Source organism: Sus scrofa, chromosome 3 (genome assembly GCF_054392235.1).
Source record: "Sus scrofa isolate SSC_HxYL_T2T_F1_AM1 chromosome 3, Sscrofa_HxYL_maternal_Yorkshire_Landrace_v2.0, whole genome shotgun sequence".
NCBI classification, from domain to species: Eukaryota; Metazoa; Chordata; class Mammalia; order Artiodactyla; family Suidae; genus Sus; species Sus scrofa.
In genome coordinates this window covers 108,255,613-108,280,854 of record NC_139385.1, presented here as the reverse complement: position 1 = coordinate 108,280,854, position 25,242 = coordinate 108,255,613, and the positions used below count along the sequence as shown (strand labels likewise).

The 25,242-nt window shown below is 36.9% G+C and overlaps 1 protein-coding gene and 1 long non-coding RNA gene across 16 annotated transcripts in view; one reads left to right on the top strand and one right to left on the bottom strand.

Moving 5' to 3' along the window:
• Window positions 1–25,242, bottom strand: part of LOC146404833 (uncharacterized) — a 1,439,763-nt gene that overhangs the window by 110,696 nt on the left and 1,303,825 nt on the right. The gene's annotated exons all lie outside the window — the stretch shown is intronic.
• CAMKMT (calmodulin-lysine N-methyltransferase) overlaps window positions 1–25,242 on the top strand; it is a 406,172-nt gene that overhangs the window by 3,642 nt on the left and 377,288 nt on the right. For 11 of the 15 annotated variants that reach the window (XR_014842012.1, XR_014842010.1, XR_014842011.1 and 8 more), the window contains exons 2-3: window positions 14,772–14,944; window positions 21,891–21,955. Coding sequence is in view for 5 of the 15 variants with exons in the window: in XM_021088303.2 (XP_020943962.1) it covers window positions 14,772–14,944; window positions 21,891–21,955 (238 nt within the window). In the remaining 10 variants the exon portion in view is untranslated. The remainder of the gene's footprint in view (window positions 1–14,771; window positions 14,945–21,890; window positions 21,956–25,242) is intronic. The other 4 variants (XM_085019397.1, XM_085019398.1, XM_085019396.1 and 1 more) reach the window with 3 other exon arrangements.

Genomic DNA, 25,242 nt, shown 5'->3' with positions numbered 1-25,242 from the left:
AAAAGAGCTTACAAGATGGCCAACAAGTACATGAAAAAATGCTCTACATCACTGTTTATTAGAGAAATGCAAATCTAAACTACTACCTCACACTGGTCAGAATGGCCATCATTAACAAGTCAACAAATAACAAATGCTGGAGAGAGTGTAGAGAAAAGGGAACCTTCCTACACTGTTGCTGGGAATGTAAATTGGTACGATCACTATAGAAAACAGTATGGAGGTACCTCAGAAAACTAAGTATAGAACTACCATATGACCCAGCAATCCCACTCTTGGGCATATATCCAGACAGAACTTTCCTTAAAAAAGACACATACGGAGTTCCCGTCGTGGCGCAGTGGTTAACGAATCCGACTAGGAACCATGAGGTTGCGGGTTCGGTCCCTGCCCTTGCTCAGTGGGTTAATGATCCGGCGTTGCCATGAGCTGTGGTGTAGGTTGCAGACGTGGCTTGGATCCCACGTTGCTGTGGCTCTGGCGTAGGCTGGTGGCTACAGCTCCAATTGGACCCCTAGCCTGTGAATCTCTATATGACGCAGGAGCGGCCCAAGAAATAGCAAAAAGACAAAAAAAAAAAAAAGACACGTACACCTGTATGTTCATTGCAGCGCTATTCACAGTAGCCAAGACATGGAAACAACCTAAATGTACATCAATAGATGAATTGATTAAGAAGATATGGTACACACAAACACACACACACACACACAGTGGAATACTGCTCAGCCATAAAAAAGAACAAAATGCCATTTGCAGCAACATGGATGCAATTAGAGATTCTCATACTAAGTGAAGTAAGTCAGAAAGAGAAAGACAAATAGCATGTGATATCACTTATATCTGGGATCTCATATATGGGACAGATGAACCTTTCCACAGAAAGGAAACTCATGGACTTGGAGAACAGGCTTGTGGTTGCCAAGGGGGAGGGGGAGGGTGTGGGATGGACTGGCAGTTTGGGGTTAATAGATGCAAACTGTTGCATTTGGAGTGGATAAGCAATGATATCCTACTGTATAGCACTGGGAATTATATCTATCTAGACAGTTGTGATGGAACATGATGGAGGATAATATGAGGAAAAAAATATATGTATATATGTGACTGGGTCACTTTGCTGTACAGTAGAAATTGATAGAACACTGTAAATCAACTATAATGGAAAAAATAAAAATCATAAAAAATTGCTGACATACTGAATAAATATGCAAAAATGTGGATGCAAGTGAGTTCATCACAATACCTTTATAAAAATACTGATTTTTCACAATATCAAAGAAAGCAATCTAAAACAAGTTATAAACAATATGTGTAGAATAAGCCCTTTAAGAATTATTCATAGCTGTATATATGTGTGCAGATGGATGTTTAACAGTGTGCTTTTCCTGAATGGGAGAATTTTGAGGTTGTTTTTTACTCTTCTATATTTAAACTTCTTTTACAGTGAACATGGTTATTTTCATGCCATTTTTCATCTCTTCCAAGATGCATAGTTTTAATGCTAACATATTTGAAATTGGGGTATGTCTTTCAGTTGATGGCTCACCGGTCAATTGGCAGTCTATTCTATGTAATATCAGAAGGAAGAAAAAATTGTTGAATTTTTTAATCAGTGGTGTATTGGATTTGATGAAGTACAGTCATGGGACTACCAGACAAACAATTCCACATGAGTGACCAAAATCCTTCCCAGAACAAGATGCTAAACAATAGAAGGCCCATTACCTGGGTCGGTTAATTATAGGTGAATTATAATATGTAAATTATAGAAGTGAATCATAAAAATGATACATATTTTAAAATGAAGCTACAATCTGAGTGTCAAATCCTTCTAGATATTTAGAATTAGTTCTCTGTAGATTTTTACAGTTGGCTTCCCACACCTAAATTGATGGTATTTTTTTTTTTTCTTTCTTTCTTTTTAAGGCAGATCCTGCAGCATATGGAGGTTCCCAGGCTAGGGCTCGAATCAGAGCTGCAGCTGCCCATCTGTACCACAGCCACAGCAATGCAGGATCTGAGGCTCGTCTGTGACCTACACCACAGTTCATGGCAATGGTGGATCCTTGACCCACTGAGGGAGGCTAGGGATCGAACCTGTGTCCTCATGGATATTAGTGGGATTTGTTAGCTGAGCCACAATGAGAACTCCAGTAATTTTTTTTTTTTTTTTTCTTTAACTGCACTTGTGGTATGTGGAAGTTCTCAGGGCAGGGATCAAACCTGAGCCACAGAAGTGAAATGCTGGATCCTTAACCCACTGAGCCGCAAGGGAATTCTGATAGTAAATATTTTAGCAATTTAGCTTTATCAGGCAAACTTAGTTACCTTTTTTTAGTGGCTACACATGTAGCATATGGAAGTTCCTGGTCCAAGGATTGAAATTGAGCTGCAGGTGCAGCAATGCTGGATCTTTTAACCCACTGCACCAGGCTGGGGATAGAACCTGCACCTCTCCAACTCATCGAGCTGCCGCGGTTGAATTCCTATCTGCCTGCGTCTCAGCAGGAACTCCACCTTTATCTTCCTAAAACATTCAACTTAGTTTTTATGGAAACAACATAAAAATAGAATGAAATGATGATTACTACTACCAATAATTTCTATTTCATTAGTTTTGTAATATTCAATTAATGATAATAAGAACAACTGGTATAAAAAGCTTTTGAAGAAGGACAGTTAACATGGCAAGCAACTCAACAGGGAAGGGCAAGAATAGTGCATTGGGAGTTCCCGTTGTGGCTAAGCAGAAAAGAATCTGACTAGCATCCATGAGGACGCAGGTTCGATCCCTAGCCTTGCTCAGTGGGTCAGCGATCTGGCATTGCCATGAGCTGTGGTGTAGGTCACAGATGCGGCTCAGATATGGCATTGCTGTGGCTGTGGTGTAGGCCAGCAGTTAGGGCTCCGATTCGACCCCTAGCCTGGGAACCTCTATATGTTGCTGGGACAGCCCTAAAAAGCAAAAAAGAAAAAAGAATAGTTCACTGGACACTACCTTAAGTTCACATGGCCCTGTCTGAATATTTAATAGAGGGAATGGAGAGTGTGTTAATCCAGGAATCAGTGCACGACTCTCAGTGCACAGGAGATTCACTGTATCTAGTGCTCTGATTCTATTGTAGAAAATGGCAGGCATTAACAGACCCTGTCCCTTCGCAGTGGTATGGTGTGCTTGGAGATCTTGCATTGATTGTGGATTAAATCCTTGCGTAAATAAGGAGTTGAGGGACCGACTCTTCGTTGGTTTTTATTGGCATCACTTGGATCACTTTCTGCATCAGGCTGAGAAGGGTCCTTAGTGCTCTTTCATTCCTCTTTTTTTTTTTAACATAGAGAATTCTTTGTTGTATTTATAAGGGTCTTTTCACATTGTTGCAGTTAAACCCACATTTCAAGTGATTATAGAACTTTATACTGCTGCAGTCACAGATGACATAGATGTTTGCCTGTTCTGTGAAACATACTTTAACCTTCAAGGGCTACATGTAATGCTCACCCCTAACCCTTGCTGTTCAAACTTTGTTAATATGTATGTCAGTGACTGGAGACTTTCTTTTTTGTGTCTGATTTATTACGATTAATTGGTTTCATTGGATTCCTTAAAAATATTTAGGGTTGAGCTTTAGGTTAAAAATTTGAACATGAATGTTTTCTTGAATTTAAAAGTATTTAGTTAGGGGAGTACCTGTTGTGGCTCAGCAGATTAAGAACCCGACTAGTATCCGCCTGGCCTCCATCAGTTAAAGGATCTGGCATTTCTGGGAGCTGCAGTGTAGGTTGTAGATGTGGCTGGGATCTGGCATTGCTGGGAGCCACAGTGTAGGTTGCAGATGTGGCTGGGATCTGGTGTTGCTTTGGCTGTGGCTTAGGCTGGTAGCTGCAGCTCCAATTAGACCCGTAGCCTGGGAACTTCCATATACCTCGGGTGAGGGCCTAAAAAAGAAAAAAGAAGAAAAAAACCATGTAGTTAATCAGTCTAAAACCAAAATATTCCACCAATAATTATTTTGAAAGACATGAAATTTTAAGGCTGTAGTCAGGAAAGTAAAATGTTTACAAGGCTCTAGGTGTGAAAGCATTTGCCTTTTCATTTTCATGGAGGTGTAAAAGTTATTACACTGTATTCATTAATAATCTTCCGAAGAGTAAAGGTAATTCTTTTCCAAAGGTTAAATACTTTAACCCCCTTTTTTAAATATAATGCTGGATATTTTTGTATTTGGCTCATTTTTTATTATTTAAGACCAGAAATCTATGATTTATTTTTAATCTTAAAAACAGTTTTGAGTTCTAAAAATGATGCTTTTTAATGATTTTTTTCTAAAATTAAAAACTTTATTAAATTTTTAGCTTTATTGAAGTATAATTGACAAGTAAAATTGTAAATATTTAAAGTGCACAATGTGATCATTTGATATACATTGTGAAAGGATTCCCCAGCCCATCTTCATTGAGTTAACACACCCATCACCTTTTTGTGGTTGTTGAGAACATTTCTTTTCCATTCCTTTTTTCCTGGAACTTTTGAACAACCTCATGTTTTCACTTTGTTTACCTGGTTTTCATTACCCTCTTGTTCCTCTTAATACCTTGGGGAAAAGAGACTCTGTATCGGTCTTTCACCTCTAGGGTTTTTTTTGGGGGGGGGTTCCATTTGAGGAAGCTGATCTCTCAAGGTATTCTGTTGACTTCACAGTTCTAGCTCAGACCCCAAACTTTGTAGGATTTATAACCCTTTTTTCTCTGAACTTAGTCCTGGGATGCTTTCTAACCCCTTACCTTTCCTATTGTCATGTAATTACTTTTTATCAAGTTATTTATGACTGAATAAAAAATATTTGAACTTACATTAGACATTATTGCAAACTTATAGAGTATCTGTCTAAGCAGTGTTCAGGCCCAGTAGAAATCAGGCACATGTGGATTCTAGTCTTAGGTCAACCGCTTACTGTGTGCTCTCCATTGGTCTCCTGTATCTAGTGTTGAGCTAGCCCTAGAATGTACTTTCGTTTCACCTTGATTCTTGACTTTGTTTTATATCCCTGCCCTTGCTTTTCCCTTTTTCTTTCTCATTCATCTTTAATGAATGACATCTTGTTGTATTGCACATTTTCTAAGCCACCTGAAATCCTTTGGGTAACAAAAGAATTTAAGGTGGCATAAGTAAGTCTCCTGTTAAGTCGTGGGAATTTGGACAACTTTTAACTTTTTAAGCTTTAATTGCTTCCTCATTTATTAATGAGTACAATGATACATTATTGGAGGCTTGTTTTGAGTATTTAGCATATGTAAAATGATTAGCTCAGAAGCTGCCATATCATAGACTTAACAACAAATAGTAGGTATTATTAAAATTGTTATAACTTCTGATTACTTTACATCTCATTGGGATTTTTCTATTTTAGCTTGGTTGGTGGGCCCTTTTCCTTGAAAGAAGTGTTAGCCTTTTCTCCTTGTTTTCCTTCCCTCTCCTCACCCTTGTTGAAGAATATAGAATGTTACATGCTTTCCCTTCTGACAATGTTTCATTCTCCTTTATTTATCTCCTATCTTGAGACCTGCCTAGAGCCAATTCTTCTTAGTTCTTTAGAAGATCTCCAGAGAAAGTCCTAACTTGAGGGTTCATTTTTGCCTATCCACTTCTGTTTTGTGCTCACCTGCTTCATTCTTCTCACAGGGAAATTGTCTCTGTTGGGCCCCAGACTTAAGCACCCTTGAATCTGTAAGTCCTGTTCACCATGGCGTGATTAATGCAGGAACTGACTATTTTGTTGGAAGATCCCAGATGTCAGTATCTCAGTCTCTTCTCTTTGTCCAGTATCCCCAAAAGGAATCATGCAGTCTCCTCTCTGGCACAACAGAAGACTAGCATCCTGTGATCTAAAAGCTTAAGTGAGGAAAAGGATAACAATCAGAATGAAGAGCATCTTACACCACTCCCAGCTGTGCCTGATGTTCAAGACCAGAACTTCTGTGATCCATCTCTAGAAACTGACCTTTCAAAGTGCCACTCTGAGGAGGAGGGTAGTTGCCTGGCATTGCTGATGGCATCAGGAAGCCCTTGCTGCCCTTTTAAAAGATTTTCCGTCAATACTTCTGTGTTTAGCCTTCCTCCTCTCTCCTCCTGCTATATCCTAGCCTTCATAAGTACCTTCAGCAACGGAGTATTTCCTGAGCGTATGGCAGGATTTTGTTTTGTCTTGTGTTTTTTTTTTTGTTTTTTTTGTTTTTTGGCTTTCACACTGCTGCACTTAGATTTCAGCTTCTCCAATATGCCGAATGAGTTATCATTCATCATTTCCTCTCCTAATCTCTTTGTTCTTTTGGGTTTTGTTCTTTCTACTCCTTAGCTGGTATTTTAGGAGGGGTTGCGAGGGATTGAAGATGACCGTTGTAACTTTTAAAACAAAAGGTAAGTGGTTTAGGTAGCAAAATTGAGTTTATTTGAGAACAGCAGAAGAATTACAATTCTGGGTGAGCAAACCATAGGCAAAAGGAGAGAACAAAGGAGATTAGCAATCTTTTATAGAAGAAAGGAGAAAGTTGGGAAGGACTATTCTGAAGGAAAGTTCATTCAAGGAAATGTGTGAGTTTGGGCTTGTAGCACTTTCTCATTGACTAAATTGTGGTGGATTGTTGTCGGGCAAAGAGAAGGTCTTCCCGCTTCCTGCTGGTGTAGGTAAAGTTAAGCTGCCCCGAGTGGTCCCGGTGAGTGAGACCTCCCCCCTCAAGGCTGTCCACTCCATTTTGAATGAGATTTTCCTGTATTCATTTTTCAGACTGTGTGTGTGTGTTCTGTCTGCCTGTTAAACCAGAAATCCGTTAATTATTTATAGAGTACTTACTCCAAGCCGCTTCCATATATCACCTTCCATATAGCACATATTGTCTTACTTAATTTTCATAAAACCCTTGCATTCAATCCCCAACTCTTGTTTGTCAGGTACTGCATTAAAAGCAGCAAAATAAGCATTATTATTCTTGTCTTACAGGCTAAGAGACTAATCCCAAAGAATTATAAATGAACTCACATTCATGTAACTGTTGAGGATCAGGTTCTCCTACCACAATGCCCTTGCTTGTTTTCTGAGTAACACTGCTTTTAGTAGAACATTGGTTATTAGGATTTCTGCATAGTCATGTTCAGTTTAGTTAGTTCTGGAATAAACCAATGTTTGGGGTTAATAAATACATCTTTGACTTCCATTGTGTTCAGTTTCATACATTGTTTACCTTATATGCCTAGAACTCATGCTTCTTTTTTCTTTAGATATTTAATATTTTGACATGAACTTATTTGATTGAACATTGATATTTGATTAAATAGCTGATTGATTTAGCAGAATGAGAAGATGCTTTGACTTTGCGCTTATTCCTTCACCCTGATAATTCCATTTGAATACTGTTTAATTATATACATAGGGGATTAGAGGGAGATATTCTAAAAGTGGTAGGTGAAAAGATTACACCTTGGTGGGAGATTTGAGTATCCTTTCAAATCACAAAGCTGCAAATATTTCTGATGGCCTTAAAATAACTGACTTTTTTTTTCTTTTTTTTAATGGGTACACTTGCAACATATAGAAGTTCCCAGGCGAGGGGTCGAATTGGAGCTATGGTAGCCGGCCTTTGCCATAGCCACAGCAGCACCGGATCTAAGCCACATCTGCAACCTACACTGCCACCAGATCCTTAACCCACTGAGCAAGGCCAGGGATGGAGCCTGCACTGTCATGGATACTAGTCGGGTTCTTAACCCACTGAGCCACAATGGGAACTCCCAAAATAACTAAATCTTTAAAAAGAAACATCAAAAGTGATTTGACTTGATCTCTATTATAATTACCTTTACTGTATACGGATTACATAAAATAAATGTTTCCTTCTGTTTATTCTAAATATATAGTGTGTTACTTTCATTGAGTATAACTTTGTTGTCATATTGTAGATCATCAGGTTTACTAAACTATAAAATGCCCCTTCCAATATTATACATGCACTGACTTAATTTTTTACCTTAGTGATTTATGATGCTGTTACCTTAACAGCAGAGTAATTGAATTATATAAAAAGGCATTTGCTTTTTAGACATTAATTGAACAAGATCTAACACAGTTTATAGTAGCTATATTTTATTTTATTTTATTTTTTGTCTTTTTGTCTTTTTCTAGGGCCGCACCCATGGCATATGGAGGTTCCCAAGCTAGGGGTCTAATCGGAGCTGTAGCTACCAGCCTACACCAGAGCCACAGCAATGCTGGATCTGAGCAGCGTCTGTGACCTGTACCACAGCTCACGGCAATGCCAGATCCTTAACCCACTGAGGGAGGCCAGGAGTTGAACCCCCAACCTCATGGTTCCTAGTCGGATTCATTAACCACCGTGCCACGAGGGGAACTCCAGTATCTACATTTTTAAAATTTATTTACTTTGTTTCTTAAGAGTAAGTTCTGTTGAGTGGCTTGTTTTTCTTCCTGAAGATAATAGTTGACAAATAATAATAAGATCCTATTTTTGGTTAAGAACTTTTGAAACAACTCATCCTTTTAATTTTAAAGGAGACTTTCAACCAAGTTAAAGAGAGGCAACCTTTTTGGATCCTCTGTTAAAAAAGACCTTCTATATAGTATAAAATTTTTAAATGTATTTTTCCTCAAAGTTAATGTTATTAATATTGATGTGTTTTCCTGCTTGGTTTTGATCTCAGTTTGCCCTTCTACCATAAGAATTATGGCATCATTGGAGTCAGGGTTGCTTTTCAGATAAGAGAAACTGCTCTATTTTAAGCAGAAAGGGGCTTAATAAAAGCAATTAAGTGCTCGTAAAAATATTTGGAGGGACTGGTAGAACATGCAAAGAATGAGTCCCAGAACAACACAAAGTCCCAGAATAATCCAGAGTTGATCTGCCGAGAGAAATGACCCCTCTACCAAAATGAAGAACTGAGGCTGTCTCCAGGATCACCTCACTTTATCTGTGATTTCTCTGATGATCAGGAAGCTGTCGTGAGAACTCTAGACTCCAGAAGCACAGCTTGTTTGCTAGATCTCTACTAGCAAAGGTATGCCACTTGTGCTCCCTCTAATTCTCCACTAAATTAGAGAATGAACACTGGGACCTTTGCTAAAACTGCTGCAGGAGAACTAAATGTCTTTAAAGTTATTCTTACCAGCGCATGTTATAGAAATGTAGTTACCACCATCTCTCCTTCTTTCAGATCTCACATTAATGCATCTGATTAGCTAAACCAAATCCCCTGTGAAACTCTGGCTGTTAGGAATTCTGGGAAATGTAGTTTCTAGCTTTCCAGCTTTCTAGTATAGGAAGGTATTTTAAAGGAAGTTGGAATGCGATGTTTGGTGTCAGTCTGCCACATTCTTCACAAGCAGAGGTGTTAGGAGTTCAGACTCCTGGCTTTGAACCCTGAATTTGCTTCTTACTCACTCTCTGACCTTGAGCAAATTTACATTCCTTTGCCTCAGTTTCCTCTCTCACATACTGGGTATATATCCCATGGGGTTATTTAGGAATTTAATGAAGAGTGTGATAAGATTTGCAATAATTCTTACTTAGACATTTGGTGCAATTTGCTGGTGAGCAGTTTGGGCTTGGAGTTTTCTTTGTGATAAAAATTTTTATTTATGCATTAAATCCCCAAGCCAGGGGTTGAATCCGAGCCACAGCTGTGAACTATGCTGCAGCTATAGAAATGCAGAATCCTTTTAACCCACTGTGTCCTGCGGGAACTCCTATGCATTTTATTTTTAAAATAGTTTAGGACTATTCAGGTTTTCTATTTCTTCTTGTGTCAGTTTTGATTAGTTGTATTTTTTCTAGGAATTTGTTCATTTCATCTAAATTTTCAAAATTTAAGTTAGTTTTCATAATATGCTTTTGCTTTCCTTTTGCATTTTTTAATGCCTCTAAGATCCAAGGTGATCTCCCTATGTCACGTTGATATTTATACCTTCTTTCTTTTTTTCTTAATAGTCTAGTTGGATTAATCAGTTTCATTAATCTCTTCAGAGACCAACTCTTGGTGGTGTTAATCCTCCTTGCTATGTTTGTTTTCTACTTTATTAACTTGTACTTTTTTGGGGGGGGGGAGACTTAATTTGCTTCTTTTTCTAGTTTTTGCAGTGGGTGCTTAGCTTACTGATTTTTAGCCTTTCCATAAATTTCCCTCTCTGCATATATTTGGCTACATTTAATGTTTTGAAATGTATTTTATTATTCAGTTCAAAATACTTTCTAATTTCCATTGTGGTTTTTTTTTTTTTTTTTTTTTTTGAATCACATATTATTTAGAAGTATATTGCTTCCAAATGTGTTTGGTTTTAGGTATCTTTTTAGTTATTTTTCATTTGTTTATGACCATTAGAGTGTTTTATATCTTAAAAAATCTTTCTATCATAGGAAATGTTAAACATATACAAAACTGGTAAGGCTAATTTGATAACCATTCAGGTATCCATAGGCTTCAGCTATTTTTAACTCTTGACTTTCATATTTATTCTTTCATTATGCAATCACCACGCAATTATTTTGAAGTGAATCTCAAATGTCATGTTTTTTTCCCTATAAATACTTCAGTATACACCTATACAAGATGACATTAAACAACGTAATTATCATAGCATATCCAATCCAGAATAACTCTTTGATGTCATGAAATATCTGGTCAGTTTCCAAATTTTGTCCATTGTCTCGTAATTTGTCTTTATAGTTTCATTATTTTGAAAACAGGATCCAAATAAATTTTCAAATACTGTTATTTGTTGATATGTTTAAGTCTTTTTACTCTAAATAGCTACTCTGAGAGTTCTGGTCATCGCTCAGCAGTTAATGAATCCGACTAGCATCCATGAGGACATGGGTTCGATCCCTGGCCTTGCTCAGTGGGTTAAGGATCTGGTGTTGCCCTGATCTGTGGTGTAGGTTGCAGACACGGCTCGGATCCTGCATTGCTGTGGCTCTGGTGTAGGCCAGTGGCTATAGCTGCAATTTGACCCCTAGCCTGGGAACCTCCATATGCTGTGGATGTGGCCCTAGAAAGACAAAAATAAAAATAAAAATAAATAAATAAATAGCCCCTCTGCATGTCTCTTTTTCAGCCCTTATCACTTATTTAGAAGAAACTGGGTTTTTTGTTTTAGAGTTTCCCATGATTTGAATTTTGCCATTTGTACTTGATTATGTTTAATATGTTCCTCTGTCCCTGTATTTCTTCTCTCCCATAAGATGTAGAGGCTTGATCAGATTCAGATTTGATGCTTTTAGTTTTGTCTTGTTTAGTTGGTCAAAATGATGGTGGTATGTACTTTAATCATAATCATAGTGATGTCTGGTTATTTCTCTAGCTAATGACGATTACCTAGGTTCGTAAACTTACGAGAGAATTCAAAAATGGTGATAGTCTGTTGTTCCTTCTTCGTTTATTACTTGGGATACTAGTGTAAAGAAACTTCTCCTCACCTTCCGTTTGGATACTCTCAATTATGGTTCATATATGAAAGACAGATAAATACCTGATTCTTTCTCTTTATTTAGCACTTTTCCAAATAAATCAGTCCTCCAGCATTCTTCAGTGATCATCAATGAGGCATTTACAAAATTACCTTTATGAACTAATATATTCCATTTCAGTTACATCTGTTATCTTTGTTAATGCTCACACCATCCCATCTTTAGCCAGTGGACCCTATTCAGATCGTCCCTGAGTCCTTTTGATGTAACTCTTGATTTTACATGGCTTTCTTGTTTTCTTGTGTGTATGATGTTCCAGGCTTATCTTGTGCTATTCCTGCCCTTCTTCAAAGGGGCCTTATTTGTTTTCATAGAAAATGATATCTAGAGACCGTAGTATGGCATTAGGTGTGCTTTATAGGTTTGGTCATTATTTTTAGACTTTTTGGTGGTCAGATGTATGAAATATAAGTATAGTTTTAAAAAAATGAGATACATCATTAGTTAATATTATTCTTTTTTTTTTTTTTTTTTTTTTTTTGTCTTTCTGCCTTTTCTAGTGCCTCTCCCGTGGCATATGGAGGTTCCCAGGCTAAGGGTTGAATTGGAGCTGTAGCCGCTGGCCTACGCCAGAGCCGCAGCAACGTGGGATCCGAGCCACGTCTGTGACCCACACCACAGCTCATGGCAATGCCGGATCGTTAACCCACTGAGCGAGACCAGGGATTGAACCCGCAACCTCATGGTTCATTAACCACTGAGCCACCATGGGAACTCCACATCATTAGTTTATATTATTCTTCATTAAGATTCAGAGCTGCTGGGTTTTTGCTTGACCTCATTTATTTTACAGGTGTATCTCTTTTTATTTTTTAACAGCTTGATTGTGATATAATTCATATTCCATACAACTTATCCATTCAAAGTCTACAACTTAACTGGTTTTTAATATATTCATATCAGTTTTTTTGGGTTTTTTTTTTTTGTCTTTTGTCTTTTTCAAGCCACACCCATGGCATATGGAGGTTCCCAGGCTGGGGGTTGAGTCGGATCTGTGACTGCCAGCCTATGCCCCAGCCCCAGCAACTCCAGATCCAAGCTGTGTCTGCAACTACACCACAGCTCATGGCAACGCCGGATCCTTAACCCACTGAGCAAGGCCAGGGATCAAACCCGCAACCTCATGGTTCCTAGTTGGATTTGTTTCCACTGCGCCGTGACAGGAACTCCCATATCAGTTTTAGAATATTTTCATAAACCCAAAAAGAAACCCTGGAATACATTAGCGGTTACTCTTCATTTGCCCTCAGTGCCCCCATCGATAGCCAATGATTAATCTGCTATCTCTCTCTTTATATTTGCCTATCTGAACACTTCACATGAGGAGTGTACAATATGTAGTCTTTTACAACTGGCTTCTTTCACTGAGCAGATATTTTCAAGGTTCCTCAATGTTTAGTATCTCATTCATTTTTCTTGTTGAATAACATTCATTGTATGGATATTCCATGTTTTGTTGATCAGTTGATGAACATTTGAGTTGTATTTGTATTTTGGCTATTAAAAAATGCTGCTGTAAACATTCCTGTAAAAATGTTTGTGTTTTGTTTCCATTCGCTTGGGTATATCATCTAGGAGTGAAATTGCTGGGCTGTATCGTAACTCTATATTTAATACTTTATTTTTATTTATTTTTTCTTTTTGTCTTTTTGGCTTTTCTAGGGCTGTTCCCACGGCATATGGAGGTTCCCAGGCTAGGGGTCTAATAGGAGCTGTAGCCACCAGCTTGTGCCACAGCCACAGCAATGAGGAATCTGAGCTGTCTGTGACCTACACCACAGCTCATGGCAATGCTGGATCCTTAACCCGCTGAGCAAGGGCAGGGATCGAACCCACAACCTCATGGTTCCTAGTTGGATTCATTAACCACTGAGCCAGGACGGAAACTCCTATATTTAGTACTTTAAGGAACTGTCATATTGTTTTCCAAAGTGCCCACAGTATTTCATATTCCCACCGTCAATGTATCAGAGTTCCAATTTACCCACATCCTTGGCAGCACTTGTTATTGGCTGTCTTTTTGCTTAACCATCCTATTCCTTATGAAATAGTATCTCATGATTTTGATCTGCATTTACTTTATGAGTAATAACATTGAACATCTTTTCATGTGTTTGTTGGTCAGTTGCATATCTCCTTTGGAGAAATGTGTTTTCAGATCTTTCACCCATTTTTTTAGTTGAGTGATTTGTTTTATTATGGAGTTATAGGAGTTCTTTATATATTTTAGATATAACTCTACATACAATTTAATTAGATAATTTGCAAGTATTTTGGCCCATTCTGTGTATTGTCTTTTTATTTTATTTTTTTTAAATTTTTAAATTTTTTATTTTTTAACTTTTATTGAAGTATGGTTGATTTACAAGGTTGTGATAATTTCTGCAGTACAACAAATTGATTCAGTCATACATAGACACATATCCATTACAGATATATCTCTTTGCTCCCATACCTCAAAACTTAGTTTTCAATGACACCAACAAAATTACTCATTTGACTTAAAACACACACACACACAGAAGCTTGGACCAACATACCCCCCTCTGTCTCGATGTTAAGCTTTGAAATTCAACTTTCTCCCCAACTCTGCAAGCTGTTTAAGGTGCTGTTTATCTTCTCTATTTAAGTTACTGCTTCTCAACTCTTTCTTTTGTAATTGACAAATGTCTCACGGAGTTCCTGTCCGTGGCGCAGTGTTTAATGAATCTGACTAGGAACGATGAGGTTGCGGGTTTGACCCCTGGCCTTGCTCAGTGGGTTAAGGATCTGACGTTGCTGTGAGCTGTGGTGTAGGTCGCAGACAAGGCTCGGATCCTTCATTGCTGTGGCTCTGGCGTAGGCCAGAAGCTACAGCTCTGATTCGACCCCTAGCCTGGGAACCTCCATATGCTGCAGGAGCAGCCCTAGAAAAGGCAGAAAGAACAACAAAAAAAAAAAAAAAAAAAAAAAGAAGTCTCACAAGGAAAGTGGTTGCAATAGCCAGACTCACCTCTCTAGATTTACTTTCTTTTAAAGATATTAGATGGTAGATTTTCACTATTTCCTCTGTTCTCTGATAACTTGGAGGAATGTTTTAAAATATTTTGTGCACCTTTTCTAGTTGTCTTCAGTAAGACCTTGGTCTGCATTATCTTGTCAACCATTTTTGGAAATCAAACCCCTCTTACCACTTAAATGTTGAACATGTAAGTTGTATTTATGTAATATGACCACAACTTTTCGATTTTATTTTAAAGGTTCTGAAGCAAAAACATCTAGATGATTGTCTGCGACATATATCTGTGAGAAGATTTGAATCATTTAATCTGTTTTCAGTAACAGAAACCAATAAAAAGGAAGCCGAAGAGGAAATTGGCACCTGGGTCCAATATACAAGCATCTTCTTTCCTGAATGCAGTGTTTCTTTAAGGTAAACATCACTCTAAGATTCTTTTTAAAAGTGTGTTTCTCTTCTAGAAGAAAATCTAATAAGAATCTCATTGTTCATTCTACTGAGTTCACAGGCAGTCTTATCAGAACTTACGTTTTGCAACTTTGTGTTTGGAAATCCTGCTGCTTTAACTGGGTCTTGCTGTATTCTCAGAACTAAAGAAAAAATATTTTAAAAACTGTAATGGCATTTTGAGGATAAAGTGGGTTGCAAATCAAAGGGTTCATTTAACCATTCTCATAGCATTTGATTATGACAAAAAGCCAAGTTCTTTTTGAGGGAAAGAAGGCTGAAAGTGAAAAGAAGTTTTTTCTAAACTACTCTTCAAGTAGTAGTTATTTGAAAAATCAAGCTTTGGTATGTTTCCCATTCATGTTTTGTCACTTTTGGAATAGAATCTTAAGACTAGGAGGAGAGAATTCAGTTGAAAACACTGATATCGTGAGAAGCATACAGACTGTTCTGGCTGTAAAAATCATAAGAAAAGAGATAAGAGAGTTGCTAACTGAAGTAACAAGATACTATTTTTACTGAATTAATTTTCTCTCACAGTTATAGTCTAACATGTTGCGATATTACTGCAGGTGTTTGATTTTATAAAATCTGCCTTTTTTGACAAGATTTCACATCTTGAAAGGGAGGGAGGAGCACATTTACAGTAACTGTAAGAAGAGCAAAAAGCATTTTAAGTGGAAATGTGACTGAGTACAGTTTAGGCGAGGTTAGGAATAATTTTAAGAAAAAAATTTTTACAAAGGATGTCTATTTATAGTGTATGTTTCTTTAGCTATTTTAGTTTAAAATATCTAAGCTTTAAAAGACACCATAATAGCCTAAAATTTGAAATTTGGAAAAAAATTGACTAGAGTGGGCAGGGAAGTACGGTTAGGATCTAGTTTCCTAATACTGCTTTATTCAAAACTCTAAATAGAATATAGAATTTTAGGGATTAGAAAAACTCAGCCGTCTGTCCTTCTGATGGAGATTAGTTTAGTCCTTGCTTAGGACAGAAAGAAAAATAAATGCTTACTCTGTGCCAAGTACAGTGCTTTGAGGTATTTTAATTCATGTACTCCTTACAATAACTCTGTGAAGTAGGAATGAAGATGATTCAACTATTGGAAGATAGACTCTATAAGGAAATTAAAGAGAAGGAGAAACCATGATCTAGTAGGGGCTTTAGGTATAAAGTTCTAAAATATTTTTTTTTGTCTTTTGTCTTTCTAGGGCCGCACCTGCGGCATATGGAGGTTCCCAGGCTAGGGGTCTAATCGGAGCTGTAGCTGCCGGCCTACACCACAGCCACAGCAATGCCAGATCTGAGCAGCATCTTCGACCTACACCATAGCTCATAGCAACGCTGAATCCTTAACCCACTGAGCGAGGCCAGGGATTGAACCCACATCCTCATGGTTCCTAGTTGGATTCGTTTCCACTGTGCCACGACAGGAACTCCAAAAGTTCTAAAACTTATCTTCTGTATCCACTGTGTTAAGAGGCCTTAAGTATAAACTATACCATGAATAACTTCCCGACATCTTCACGGCCCTGGTAAGGCTTATCCTGAGAGCATGTGAAAGCTTCTGTTCTTAAGAACTTTCAAAAGAAGGCATGGTTCTTCACCTGGGGGATATGACCTTGATGTAGCAGGAAGACTCCTTTGCAGCAGTGTGATTCTTTGTATTATATTCTTTTTTTTTTTTTGCCATTTTTTGGGCTGCTCCTGCAGCATATGGAGGTTCCCAGGCTAGGGGTCAAATGCGAGCTGTAGCCGCCAGCCTACACCACAGCCACAACATGGGATCCGAGCTGTGTCTGCAACCTACACCACAGCTCACAACAACGCCGGATCCTTAACCTACTGAGCAAGGCCAGGGATCAAACCCGCACCCTCATGGTTCCTAGTCGGATTTGTTAACCACTGAGCTACAATGGGAACTCCGATATATTCATTTTTGAAAGAATAAATATGTTTATATAAATATGACATTGACTCCTAGTTTGTAGAGAGAAGATAGGTGACTGAATTATAATTTTGGCCTCAATGGCTGCCAAGATTTTTTTTTTTCTCTTTTTTCAAACTAGTTAATGTCTTTTCTAGGAGTGCAAAAATAACAATAGCTTTAAACATTCAGAATTCTAGAGCTGAATTCTGAACTAGAATAAGTTAAAAAATAATCACAACCATATTAATAATGGCTGACAATTGAGCGCCTACTATGTGGCAAGCACGGTTATGAGTGGTTTATATGTATTAGCTGATTTCGTTCATACAGCAGCTTGAGGTAAATACTGCTTTTATCCTCATTTTCTCATCTTCACATGAGAAAAGTGAAGCCTAGAGAGGTTAAATACTTTGATTGAGTTCATACAGCCAAGAACTGATTGTGATCCTATTCAAATCCTTGTGGACTGGTTCCATGCTGTACTTTTACATGCTTTCATTTTAACATAATTACAGACTCTCAGGAAGTTACAAAAATAGTACAAGGAGTTCCATGTACCCTTTACCCAGACATCTCCATCAATAACAGCTTGCATAAAGATAGTCACAGCCTGCACTTTTAACTTCTACACATCCTGTCTTTTAGGAGACAATCATGTGTGCATTTACTTTTCAGATGAAGGGGTTGAAGCCTAGATAAACTCATTTCCTCATTAATTAGTCTGAGTTTTCCATTTCTTACTCCATAACCCCTAACTGTATAGGAAAGAGCTGATGTCACTGAAAATGCTTGGGTGGGAGAGGATTTCTGCTAAGAATCATTCATTCCATTCCATTGCCTATTTTGTTCACATTGATTTATTATGGTTACCACTTCTCCTTGTTCACTGTTAACTGCCCTACATGGATATCCATTCTTATTCTTTTTTTTTGCTTTTTAGCCGCATCTGTGACATATGGAGGTACCTAAGCTAGGGGTCGAATTGGAGCCGCAGCTGCCGGCCACGGCCACAGCCACAGCCACAGCGGTGTAGGAGCCAAGCCACATCTGAGACCTACACCACAGCTCACAGCAATGCTGGATCCTTAATCCACTGAGCGAGGCCAGGGATCGAACGCACATCCTCATAGACACCATGTTGGGTTCTTAACCCACTGAACCATGATGGGAACTCCAGACTTCACTTAACTTCTATTTTCAGTCTCTTGATATGGTTACACTTCAGATTTTTCTTTAATAGCTTTTTTCCCCTCTTCAAATTATTATATATCCCAGCAACTTGCTCCTTAGTCCTTATTCCATAGACCATTCTTGGGAAAAAAACTCAAAGGTCCTCAGATCTAGTATAGCTCTAGGTGCTTGTGAAAAATATTGGTTGGCTTTGGAAAGAAGAAACAGGCTACTGATAAATTTTTTTCCAGCTTTATTGATATGTAACTGAAAATATAACATTTTATAAATTTAAGGTGTATGCTGTGTTGACTCGAAACACTTGTATATTGTGAAATGATTATCACCATATTGTTAGCTATACCTCTATCATGTCACATAATTATCATTTCTTTTTTTGTGGTGAGAACATTTAAATTAAAGGCTTAGGAAACACGTTAAAGCTTTGGAGTTTAGGAGAAAGATGGAGCAAGCTTTTTATACCCTTGATATGTTGGCAACAAGTTGGCATTGTTTATTATATTAATTATCAGTGTAATACTAAGACTAAAGTTTGATGAGGCCCCTTCCTTGTAGGTATTACTATCTAAACACATTATCCAGGCAGGACCTAGGTAAACAGTTGAAAGATTAAGGGTTAGCAAGATCTTACATGGTTGACACTTGAATAAAAAGTAAGCGATTCTAAACAAAGAACAGTCCTTGAGTTTGGGGCCAATGAAAAGGAACTTAAAATAATCAAACTGAATCTTTACGGTGCTATATTCATGGCAATTTTCCTGTAATTAGTACTAGTTCTTATACTATTGAAGACAATGATTACTGACATTATTCTTTCATGAGATGTCATCTTTTAGGGTTTTATAGACTTTATAGATAATTGATTTTCAGTTTTTGTAAGCTCTTTAGAGGTATGGGATTAGTTTTACTGTATACCCACCCTGATCCCATTTAAAAATGTCTACAGGTATACTTTCTTTTTCTTGGCTCTAAGAAATAACGCTTTCAAGAAGACAAGTTTTGTGTCACACTCTCTATTTTGAATACTGCTTTTAACTTTTAAACATGCAATTCACTCCAATTATCTCACTTTCTGCTTTTAGAAATATTTAACTTCCTGCAAAGTATCTATACCTTTTAAAAAGTCTTGTCTCGGGTTTCATTTTGAATGTTTATTTCATCCTGGTTTTAGAGGGAGGGAGGGAAGGAGAGAGAGGGAAGGAGGAAGGGAAGGAAGGAGAGAGAGGGAGGGAGGGAAAAAACCTGTGCATGAGAGGATGTCCTTATTAAAACTAGGCCACAAAGCAATTGTACTTTTAGGAACTTATCCTAAGGAAATCATCATAAAGGGACTCAATAGTGTTTCTATAAGGGTGTTTGTTGAAGAAATATGAGTAATAGCACAAAAGTGAGCATAATCTAAAAATCCAACGTAAGGTGTTAGTTCAGTAAATTATGCTACAGTCCATTCACTTGACTACTTGGCAGCCATTAAAGCGACCATGTTGCAGGACAATATTTAATGATGTAGGAAACTTTATAATATGTTAAACAAAACACTACAGATTGCACTGGTGACACAGTATGGATCATGTGCTTTCAGTTATTTAATGACATATCTATGAGCTTATAGCAAAGTTGTAAGGCTCTATACCAAAGTATTAACTGTGGTTATCTCTACATAGGATGATGGGCAGTTTTTTCTTGAGGGAACCATATATTTTTGGGGTTTTTAAAATTTATTTTTATTCTTAATTTTTAAATTATTTTTCCTTTTTCAGCTGCCCTACAGCATATGGAGTTCCCGGGCCAGGGATCAGATCTGAGCCACGGTTGTGATCTACACTGTAGACTGTGGCAACACTGGATCCTTAATCCACTGGGCTGGGCCGGGGATGGAACCTGTGTCCCAGCAGTTTAGAGACGCTGCTGAGCCTGTTGTGCCACAGCAGGAACCTCCCATATATTGTCTTTATATTTAGGAAGAACTTTTTTGACTTCTGTGCTGTGTTGCTGATCATTTTAATAGCTTCATCTTGTGTTTTAGATGTTAAATGCTTTGTTCTTTTTCCTCTCTTATCTGTAGTTTTCCACCTTAGTATAGAAAAGCTATTCTAGAATCTTGTAGCCACAGAGAAGATACAGAATCTTTGTGTTACGATGATGAAATTTGGATTTGTGGTTGGTAACTTCACTGCCTTAGGTTATGATGCTGTTGAGCTCAGTGGTTATTGGGCCAGTGATTATTGCAGATAATTTTTTGCATTCTCACTTGGTCACTTGATTGAAGAACCGAGTCTCTATGATAGAAGTAAAAAATTCTTTGAAAAATGTGTTACAGTTTGTATATGCATTATCTAGCTAGGGCTCCCAGAACAAAGCACCACAGATTGGATGGCATAAACAGCAAATTTATTTTCTGTTTCAACACCTTCGATCTAGGTGTTGCAGGTTAGGTTTCATCTGAGGTCTCCTTGACTTGCATGTGACTGCCCTTTTGCTGCCTTTTCATATGATTGTCTCTCTGTACACATGTGCTGTTGTCTCTGTGTAGTCCTAATGTCCTTTTTTTGTCAAGGATATACGTCATACTGGAGTAGGGCCCACCCTAATGACCCACTTTTAACTTAATTACCTCTTTGAAGGCTCTATCTCCAAATTCAGTCATATATACAAATTTGTGGGGAGACTAAGCTCAGTTCATAACAGTATATATCGTTTGTGATAAGTTTTAATGACAAAGTAGTGTTGATGAATTAAATTTTACTGTGAATTATTAATAGTTACTATAAACTATTACAATATCCTAAAGAACTACAGTTGTAAATTATGTAGGAGAGAATGTAGAAGATTGTAAATGCCAGAGCACCAATTTTTTTTTATGAATGGTGGAAAAGTAACACAGACTCTATGACTTATTGACAACTCGGTCCATTTGTATACGAAGAATAGTATCATTTTTATGTATTAATAAAGTACTAAAGAACCATCAAGTGGATGTTCCCGTTGTGGCGCAATGGTAACGAATCCAACTAGTGTCCATGAGGATGTGGGTTCCATCCCTGGCCTTGCTGAATGGGTCAGCGATCTGGCATTGCCATGAGCTGTGGCATAGGTTGCAGATGCAGCTCAGATCTGGCATTGCTATGGCTGTGGTGTAGGCTGGCAGCTATAGCTCCTATTAGACCCCTAGCCTGGGAACTTCCATAGGCCGTGGGTGCAGGCCCTCCCCCGCTAAAAAAAAGCCAAAAAAAAAAAAAAAAAAAAAAAAAAAGAGCCATCAAGTAAAAAGAGATTAAAGGGAATAGAGTTAAGATCAGTGGGCAAGATATAAAACATTCCCCCCCCCCAACATTGAAAACACCCTGTAAATGGAATGTGCAAAGCTGAAGTTTGGTTAATTCTTTGTGACTTAAGTTCTGAATTTGTTGGGCCATCGTAGAGGACATTTATGTGTTGTTAAATGTGGTTACCGACGTTGATTGTTTATTTTTGTCTTGAGATTCTCAAGTGTAAAACTTTGTTTTCTTTAAATAGGTAAATAATTTATCTCACATTTATATAATTATAACAACAATATTTATTAATCCTTTAAAACATAGATTAATTAACAAATATCATTATATTAAATATTCCAAAGACTATGTTCTGTTATTTCTTTGCCTTCTCCCTCTAGCGGGCAAAGTAATTTCAGAACACAACATGGAAGGGTCTATTAGTATTGGGTGTATCACAATGCAGTCTTCGCTTTGAAAGAAATTAATAAATGTTAATATTCAGAATTGTTAAAATGCTTTATTCCTTTCTAGGCATAATAGTGGATCTTTGAATGTTGAAGATGTTCTTACCAGCTTTGACAATACAGGAAATGTTTGTAAGTTATGTGCTCATTGTATGGAAGTATTTTTAGTGTTTTAAAAGTGAATTTTTAGTTGTTTTTTCCATGATGTTTGACTAGTGTATGCATGTATATAATAGAACTCTTGCTGTTTTTAGCTATAGAATAATTCTCATATAAGATGCACCTACTAAGTGAGATAAAGCAGTTTTTATACCTTGCAGGGGTGGGGGTGTGTGTGTGTGTGTGTGTGTGTGTGTGTGTGTCCAAATGTAGGTCAGAAGGAACACTGGATTCTCCAGTACTGCCCCTTTTGTTTCCTGTTTCCATTTTGACTTTCTCAGTTAGTCTCTGCAATAGAGGGGCTGTCTCTCTTCTTTGCTGTGTTTTGGGTTTGTGCTTTTCCATGTCTTGCTTTTCTTGTTCATTATGGAATAAACCCAGAATATTTTTTCTTGCTAATAGTATGCTTTAATACCAGAATGTTTTTGTTTTATGCATTATTATATTATAGAATATGTTGTCTTTTTATCTAAGCCTCTGATTAAGTCATGATATAGAGTTCTCCGCTGAGAAAACCATTTAAGTAATTATACTGTTATATGATGAAAGAAACCTAACAAGAGTATCTTTATATTACTGTGTTAAACAACATGGCTGGTGAAAGCTCTGCTCTTCTCTGTGTGCGTTGCATAGGCTATTTCTCTTAAGATAGTGAATTATCAATGAAATAGGACCATTTTATTTTATTTTCTTATAGTTTTTTTTGTTTGTTTGTTTTGTTTTTGTCTTTTTGCCATTTCTTGGGCCGCTCCCGCGGCATATGGAGGTTCCCAGGCCAGGGGTCGAATCGGAGCTGTAGCTTCCAGCCTACGCCAGAGCCACAGCAACGCGGGATCCGAGCCGCATCTGCAACCTACACCACAGCTCACAGCCGCGCCGGATCATTAACCCTGACCCGCGACCTCATGGTTCCTAGTCGGATTCATTAACCACTGCGCCACGACGGGAACTCCAGAACCATTTTAAAGTAAAAACTATACTCACATGCTTTTCTTCTCAAGGGAAATTTCACAACTGTGACTAACTAACATCATCTGCTGACAATACTACTTTATCAAATGCTCTCTAATTTTAGATCTTCATAGAATAATGTTCAGCAATACTCAGGCAATAATTTTGTTCTTATGCTCACATTATGTCAAGCTTTTGATTGTAGAGAAAAGTATTTATGTATTTTGTCACTAAGGAATCTAATTATCCTCAGATAAACTTAAAATATTTAAAATAATGTAGGCTTCTTTATCATGGATAGTGATAGGTAAATCTTTTCATTTCTACATGTTGGCCCTTGCTGAATTTTTTCCCAATATTTTTATTAAATATTGAGGCAAGGTCTGGGCAAGGGATGCTAATGGTGGTTGAGGAGACATTCTCCTTTAGTTCCGTGGTAATGTAAAATATTATTAAATCAGGGTTATGCATATGTAATTTATGAACATGATCCTAGAATGTTAAATGTGGGTTTTTTGATTGGTGATGTTAAAAATCAAATATTGTTCCCAGTGGCTAAGTATGAAATAGGGCCACTAGCTGGCAGCATTATGTAAAATAAAAATATTTTTCTAAAGCTCTAAGCTGTTACTCTATACATGAACAACCACCTGATACTTAGGTAACACTTTTTCCCATGAACTTGTCTTCCCTGCCCCCACAACGCACAAGTTGTTGTGTTGAGAGATGGAGAAACTGCATTTTTTTTCACTGCTGCCTATTGTTGGTAGAAAGGTTGAGTCTTTGGCATGAGGACCTCCCTCCACACACTTTTTGAATCTTGGTTCTGAAATCCATCTTGAACAATTTATATCTCTCCATGATCCTTTCCTATCTTAGAATTGGATGTAATATATAGAAAATACATAGAAACTATATAAAATATACCACATCCCTCATAGTCGATACTCAGTAAATGAAAGCTCTTTATTATTACCACCAGTGATGAGTACCTCTAAAGCCTTTCAGTTTTTAACTAATACTGAAGATAGTTTTATTAAAGATTATACTGATATTTTAAAATAAATGACCTTGATTGAACTAACAAGGTGGGAAAGTAGATCAAATTACAAAATAGTAATTTATTAAAATGTCTTGACATAACTATAGTCTTAAAATCTGAATATATTGCCAAGTAATAGGAGAGGCAATAAAAATAAGACTTTTTAGAACATGTTTTTTACTGTAACTTTTATTTTATACTCTTCAAGAAAAATCAGTAATGATATTTCCACTTAATAAATTGGTGAAGTCCTGTTACAATAAAGTAAATCTTGGCTATAACCTTTATGTAATCGTTGCCAAAGCTTAAAGTGATCAAGGATTGAAAAAGTGATTTTTCACTTGATGTCTCAGTGTTTAATTTTACCTTAATGGTGATACTAGATTGAGTTTGTGACTGGAAAACAGCAGAGGGCGCTACAATCATAATTCTTTTTCACACGTCAGTATAATTGGAATAGATAACTTGAATGATTTCCCTAAGCTTTCATTATGTAAACATAGAAAGATGTATGTTTAAATATTTATATTTTATTTATTCCTTATGTATTTAATGTGTTTAGCAATTCATACAGACAGAAATATACTTTCTGGATTGATTTTTTTTTAGTTCTTTTCATTTTTTGTCTTAAAATATCAGTTTAATTTTTAAATTCTAACTTTAAATACTTTTAGTCTCGTTAATCTTGGTAGAGAAAGTTCTACACAAGAATATCGATTCCTAAATACCCTCCATGATAGTAAACTGACAGCACATCCCACATTCTAATAATATGAGAGAACCAATTTATTTCAGAAATTAGTTTTTAGGTTAGTATAACTTTCTGATAATATAAAAAATAACTTAAAATACTTTATAGTTATGAAAAACCTGATATGTGTTTATACAGAAAATATAGATGTGTGTATATACAAAATATTTTCATGTTTAGTAGAACTATTAATCTCAATTTTAAGTTAATTTCAAAAACAGGTAATGCTTTTATTAATTGTAAATTTTCAAAGGTGAGAGGGTCAGTCTTACTTCCTGGATTTGTTTATGCTCTAACCAAAAAGATATGGAAAAATCTTTAATTTTGGAAAATAAATGAAACTGCTAGATTACTTTTTATTTCCTGATATATTAGAAAAGAAAATATCCTTTATGTTTACCTTTATCATTTTTAAATGTATGACTTGCAAAATGTCTTATATTTTTGAGATCTCTTTTCAGTTTTTGAATTCTTTCGAATGTTACAGGAAGAAATTAAAGTGAATCTCACAGTCAT